Source organism: Cimex lectularius, unplaced genomic scaffold, assembly GCF_000648675.2.
Source record: "Cimex lectularius strain Harlan isolate CLEC.00 unplaced genomic scaffold, Clec_2.1 scaffold269, whole genome shotgun sequence".
Lineage (NCBI taxonomy): Eukaryota > Metazoa > Arthropoda > Insecta > Hemiptera > Cimicidae > Cimex > Cimex lectularius.
In genome coordinates this window covers 515,657-522,609 of record NW_019392860.1, presented here as the reverse complement: position 1 = coordinate 522,609, position 6,953 = coordinate 515,657, and the positions used below count along the sequence as shown (strand labels likewise).

General features: G+C 32.6%; 1 protein-coding gene across 1 annotated transcript; it reads left to right on the top strand.

Moving 5' to 3' along the window:
• Nucleotides 1-2,447: 2,447 nt before the first annotated feature.
• LOC106660958 lies at nucleotides 2,448-6,953 on the top strand. The gene is made up of 7 exons (XM_014384034.2): nucleotides 2,448-2,751; nucleotides 5,325-5,665; nucleotides 5,728-5,883; nucleotides 5,946-6,096; nucleotides 6,168-6,381; nucleotides 6,449-6,521; nucleotides 6,590-6,953. Exons 1-7 carry the CDS (start codon nucleotides 2,590-2,592, stop codon nucleotides 6,651-6,653), a joined length of 1,161 nt encoding a protein of 386 aa, XP_014239520.1. The 5' UTR covers nucleotides 2,448-2,589; the 3' UTR covers nucleotides 6,654-6,953.

The following is a 6,953-nucleotide window of genomic DNA, read 5'->3' as shown; positions in this document are numbered from 1 at the left end:
CAGCTTTTGTACAATGCATATGTCCAATGTAATAACGATTCTATGATCTCTTTCCAACTCGATTTCAATCATGAACGGCCCTACGTTGAGTTGGAATGGGCTGAACCCAAATGTATATAATTTTGGTTATTGGTCATCATATTCAAACATTCCCCTATCTCTTTCCAATTTTCCAGATTCCCTATTGTGTCTTTCGCACTTCTAACACAAATAAAAAAAAGAGTCAGGTTGCAATCTGTATATATGTAAATATTTAGTAAAATATACTAGTTTTCCAGTTTTTCCAGATTCCCTGTGTACAAAACTCTTCCTTTTTTTTTAAGTCTAGATTACCTTGAATTCCTAAAGAAATAATCCAGTTTCGTCTTATAAAACAGTACAGTTCAAAAATACATGTCTTTTGGCAAACATTTATTATTTACTACCATTACGTTATGACAAGCAATACTTTAATTTATAATATACATCACTTATAATCAAGATTATATGGACATTTATAGATATTTATATTGCAATTCTTTGGTTCATTTGTTGTAATCATCATATTCAATATTATACGGATTCTTCATCTCTTTCCAATTTTCCAAAATTCCAACATACAAAACTCTTCCTTTTTTAAGCTGATTGCTTGAATCCCTAAAAAAAACATCCATTTTGTTTCATCTTATAAAACAATTCATTCAATTTCAAAAAATTTAACATTTCTTTTGATAAAAGTTTTATTTTCATTTATTATTTACTTACTACCTTTTTTAACTAGCTTTTTTTCTTTTTTTTTCTGACCTTACTTTGTGCATTGGCCAAAGAAATAACTATATGAAACCCGATGAGGCGGAGATGACCAAAGGGGCCAGGAGGAGGACCAAAGCCACCCAAGCCAACCCAGCGGGGATGCAACTAGCTTTCAAACATGATTGTGTTATGTTAAGTTGGATTGAACTGAATCCCCTTCGGTGTCAAAATACAAAAACGAACTAATTATTTTCTTACCAATATAATTTTTACTTAAGAAATAATTTTTTTTCAACAACATATAACAATTACAATAATTAAGTTAATTTGTAGTAGCCATCATATTCAATATTATACCGATTCTTCTATCGCTTTTCAAATTTCCAACATACATAACTGATCTTTTTTATGTTGGATTAACTTGAATCTCTAAAGAAATCAATCTTTTGATTTGTTACAACTTGTAAAACTTTTTTTTAATCAAACATTTATTATTTACTATCATTGCTTTATAACAAGCAATATTTTGATTTTTAATAGTCATCACTCATCATAATCAACATTACATGATTTCTTTTCATCTTGACTTCAAACATGACCATCCTGCGTTGGGTTGGATTGGGCTGAACCCTCTTGGGTATTAAGAATGGTTAATGGTCATAATATCCAATATTATACAGGTTCTTCTCTTTCCAATTTTCCAGATTTCCAACATGCATAATTGTTCCATTCCTTAAGCTGGATTGTCTTGAATCCATTTTATCATTTTATAAAACAACTAATTCAATTGGATTTAGGGATGAGGATATGTGGTCTACAATCCGAAGTACCTGCTGGATTGTTGAGTGTGTAGAGATTTAGAGATAGTATTTGTTTATTCCTGTTGATGTTGGACAGTTTTGCTGCGGATCAAGCATTCATTACTTTTTTTTTTTTTTTTCCATAAGCGTAAGATATAAATATTAATATCAACCATCTATGGTTGTTTCTAATTGGTTGGTTCTATATCTAATAGAAGGACCATAATTTTGGTCCTTCTATTGGCACTGGTTTTGTTTGTCAAATGTGTTTTGGCATTTTTCAAATTCAGTTTTTTGTATGTGAGATATGTTGGGAATTGTGTGCTTCATAAGAAGTAGCTGTAAAAAAACTTATAAACCCACTCGGTTATATTTTAATTTAATTTTAAGTCGACAACCTAGTCATTTTTGTTTTATTAGACAATTTTTATTCCTTTGCTTTCAGTGTTGCACTTGCACCATGGCTATTTTTATTGTTTAAGCAATTCTTCATCATTTTAATTTACATTGAGAATAATATTGTCAGTGTTGTTAAAGATTAATTTTTGACTAAGCTCGCCAAAGTTTACTGAAAAAATTAATGACTTTAGTATACAGTTTTCATTTTGTATTATTATTTTGTAGTTAAAAAGTTTAATTAAGTTTTAGTGTATTTTTTTTAAAGTTATTAAGTAAGGAAAAATGAATGTACATTGACAAAAAAGCAGAACTTTAGTATAATAAGTATGCTTGTAGAGGCAATCTGTAAACTTTTTCGGTTTTGATAATTTTAAAGCTAGCTCCATTTCAATTTTAGCCTTTTTTCACTTAATTATCGGTTAAAGTACGTAAAATTACGTAATAGATTTCAAATAATTTGACTAAGACTTACTTTGCGTCATCACGTGACCTAAGGAGTAGAGAAACAGCAAGTCAATAGATGTAGTTCACAATGGACTGGCCCCTCGGCCTTGGTTTGGTGTAGTTGGGATCCCACACCAAATGGCTGTTGATCGTTTGAGAGTTATCTTATCAGAAAATGATGCCGGTACATTTGATTTGATTTATTTATAATAAAATGAGCTGGAAATGCACGAATTTCGGCTGCTTCCGAGCCCTCCTTGCCAACGTTGTCAACGCGACTGTCATCTCAGTCGACCAAATTGGGGTTGTACCATGGTCCCTATTTCTATGGATTGTATGGCTCTTTTTACATACCATATACAAGAAATTATTTCAGGTAATTATTATTGCCTTTAAATAATTAGGAAGTCGACTTTGGTTAAATCAAACTAAACTGCTCAGGGATATTGCCAATTTTGTAGTATTTTACTTTACCTACCATTTTTATTTTATTTTTATTATAAATTGCACCCATTCAACCAAAATCCTCCAAAATGCTTGTAATAAGATAAACGAATAGACGAAAAAATGGAAAATCAAGCTAAATCAGCATAAATCAGTTCATATAATCTGTACAAACAAAAAAGTTGACCATGTTCCGTCGCTCACAATCGATGGAACTACTATACCATGCAGCGATACAGCTAAATATCTGGGAATGACCTTAGATGCCAAGCTGAGATGGAAAGAACACGTGAAGAAAAAAAGGACAGAAATAGGTTTAAGGTATAGACAACTATACTAGTTGATAGAACGTGGCTCCAACTTTGCTATACAAAATAAAGCATTATATAAACAAGTCATAAAGCCTATGTGGACATATGGTATTCAACTATGGTGTTGTACCAAACACAGCAATATCCAATCATACAAAAACTCCAAAATAAAATCTTACGTGACATGGTCAATGCACCTTGGTACACAAGGAATATGGACTTACACAGGGATCTTAAGATCCCTGAAGTCACGGCGGAAATACAAAGATTTGTTGCGAAACACCAGGCTCGCCTCAGCCAGGACGAGAATGTGGAAGCGTTCAAACTCTTACATAACCAAAACATGGTCAGAAGATTAAAAAGAACAAAGCCATATGAACTTGTTGTTAAAAATGAATAGTGAATAGTGGAATGTAAATCTTATTGTACCAATGGTTTTATAAGAATGTAAACATTTATTTATTCTATAATATTATTTTATATACTACCAACTCCACGGTTCATATCTTCTCTATTGATAGGTTGAAAAATTCCAAGATCTCCATGGTTGAAAACTTTTATTCAATTTAGTAAATTACATGGACGTTTTGGGCTTCTGGCTCATCATCAGAAACCAAACATAGAGAAATCTCATGGTATTCACAATCTTTAGTTGCTGATGATGGGCCAGTAGCCATGTAATTTACTAAATTGAATAAAAATTTTCAACCATGGAGATCTTGGAATTTTTCAACCTGTAATATTATTGTAAAATTAATGGTTGGTCTAATAAGACCAGTTTTAATAAATAAATTTAATTTTAAAAAAATTATAAATTGCATTAAAATTTATTAGAAATTGTTTTTTACTGAAGGCAAATTTAATTAAGGAATTTTGAAAAATAACAAAATAAAGGCTTTAATTCCATAATTTTGTTTATTGGTCACAATCATTTTTTTAAACAATTAACAGTGTGTACAATGGCCTCTGTTAGCTAAAAACTCTGTGCACCTCTTAGTCATACTGTTAAGAAGGTTGTCACTAATTTCATAAGGAATTTCACTCCATAGATGTTGAAATGCTGCACTCAGTTGTTAAAGGTCAATTGTCTGCGGATGGTGATTGAAAAGCGTTCTCTGCAATGCATCCCACATGTGCTCAATGGGATTGAGGTCTGGAGACAGTGGGGTAAGGGGCAGATGGGAAATTCCCAGGTTTTCTAAACATTGACGAACTCTGCCTCTTTACGGTCTGGCATTGTCATCCACAAATCGAAAATCCCTGCCAATGAGATCCCCAGTTTGAGGGAAGATTCCTTGATAATTTCTTGGACATTATCCTGCAGTGCAGTGAGGTTGCCTTCAACAATATGGAGTCCAGTTATCCTCCAGTTTAAATACCTGCCCAGAACATTACACCGCCTCCTCCAAACTGCACTGAAGGGATCACAAACGCATTGTACGTATCCCCTGTTCTTCGGTACGTGCTATCACTATAGAGACAGAAATTCGACAAAGTAAATATAACAGAATTTCAATTGGTGTTCTCTTCTAGGTGCTCGCTGCACCATATTCTCCTGAGTACTGTTGAGGTCATCTCAAAGGGGCATAAGATGTGAGGCCAACTTTCTACAAACTATTATGAATAGTTTTGTTTTGATGAAGGCCTTGCCAAAACATCTTGTACTTCATTTCGGATCTGGCGGGCACTGTGGAAAGGGTTCCTTGCACCAGTGACAATATTTCTGTTCTCCCTTAGCATCGTAATGTGCTGAGATCTACTTCCAGGCCTTCTGTTAGCACTTCCAGCCTCTCAGAATTGGGCTAAAGCCCAAGAGATGTCTCTCTGAGAAACACCAAATCCTTCCGAGATGTCCACTTGCTGGTGTCCAAGACGACTCTTATTCCCAACTTCTGGTTCAAGATGATGTATTTCCATGGTTAAAAAAAATAAAACTGGATTGAAATGGAGAAAAGACCAGAATAAATGTTTTTTTTACAAAATGACTAATCTTCTTCACGTTTACTATTCATAAGTAAATCTGGTAAAGAATAAATTACAAATATTCATTCATATATATATTATAAAAACAATATTCATTTTTGAGCAGTTTAGTTGAACGATTTTTTTTATGACAAAAGTTTAAAATCTTGAAAAATCAAAGTGGACTATGTTTATATTTGTACATCTGAATATTGGTTTGGTGTGATTTTAGAGCCTCCTCAAAAGGATATCGGTTAAGGAGCCACAAAGAACGAGGCTCGTCAAGATCTACTGGGCCATCGCATTTGCCGGGATGTCGATTCCATTCGCTTTTCAAAATTTAAATTTGACATTAGAGGACATCAAGATCAAGAAATACCATGTTCTCGAAACTCAGAAGTGGCTCAGCAAAGGTCCGTTGCCATCTGTACAGACGAAACTGTCTTATGTTCTGTTGAGCGGATTCTATTTGAACAACATCTGCGAGACGAGCATAGAACGAGGTTTTAGAAACATCGAGTTCCTCATTCATGAATTTCTTGCCATATTTTTCATTACTACTTTTCCTCTAAGGTATGTTATTCAATTAGGGTCAATTTTAATAATTTTATATGTGTATTTTTAATTATTTTTAGGTGTGTCCTGTTTGGAATTGCTTTTACCACTGTTATAAACATTGAAAAACTGTTTCTCGAATTGACAAAATTAATAAGTACACTAGGAAGTGTTGCTAAATCAAAAACATTGCATATTGTATCTTTCTCTCTTTTCATTTTACATTCTCTTATATGGTAAGTTTTTATTTATACCTTTTTTTGGCTGTAACATGTTACTTAAATACCTGAATTTTCAGGAGCTTTCTATATTTGCACATTGTGCCAAAATACTTCCTTCTGAAATCTTTTGCAAAAACGAAGCATGGTGGTGATGTTCAACAAATTTCGGTCATGCTCGCTTCTACGTTTTCCCTGTGGGCTTTTTATGTTTTGGAAGTGTTCTCATCTGTAAATATATTTTCTCAACTTTAAAACTTGACAATTTTAAACAATAATTAACGAAGGTTGTTTAATTTCAGCCGATCAGTAGAGCTGTAATTAACTACCTGTATAGCAAGACGAACAACTTAGAAAATCTACTGTTTAAGAACGACCAGGCTGTTGAACAGACGACCCAGAACGGTACTCACTCTTGCAATGAAGAACCTGATTTCGTGGAAAAAAGGCAAGAGAGCAAACCCAACAGCGAGAAAAACAAAGAGAATCTCCTACTTTTGTACCACACTGTAAAATGTAAGTTTATTTAGTTAAAAAAAAAAAAAGAAAAAAGAAAAGTCATTACAACAGAAAAATAATCTAGGTGTAATAAGGATAAAAAGAAAACTGAATAGAATACGAAGCAAAAAAGAATCTTCGACTGATGAAAATGAACAGTAAGGATTTTTTTTTTTTTAAATTCGCCCAGAAAAGAATAATTTCACTGACAAATTCTGTTTTCTAGAAACTTAGCTCAGAAACAAGAAGATAATATGAATGAAAGTGAACAAGTTAGCAAAGACGCGTAGAAAAAGTTTTTCTTCTTCAAAGAGTAACAAAAATTCTTGATTTTTTCCTTGTGATGAATCTTTCACATGTGATAACTTATAACAAAAATCTATTTTATTTCTCAAAGATTAGATTAATGAAACAGATTTTTATCTTTACTAGTCATTAATTCAGTGTTTGTGTGTTAGAAACTTTGTTATTTATTGTTTGGGTAAGTCTGTGATTCTCCACTTGATCATATTTACCCATTTATATTATATTTTAATATGTCACATTTTTACTGTTTCTTATTAAAAAAAAGTAATAAAAGATGGAATTTA

What these genes read in the sequence shown, in the direction of transcription:
- LOC106660958 (XM_014384034.2), top strand. Translation starts at nt 2,590, where the DNA reads ATGAGCTGGAAATGCACGAATTTCGGCTGCTTCCGAGCCCTCCTTGCC. An exon ending in TATACAAGAAATTATTTCAG is followed by an intron (nt 2,752 to 5,324) that starts GTAATTATTATT and finishes GTGTGATTTTAG; the next exon opens with AGCCTCCTCAAAAGGATATC. An exon ending in TTTTGGAAGTGTTCTCATCT is followed by an intron (nt 6,097 to 6,167) that starts GTAAATATATTT and finishes GTTTAATTTCAG; the next exon opens with CCGATCAGTAGAGCTGTAAT.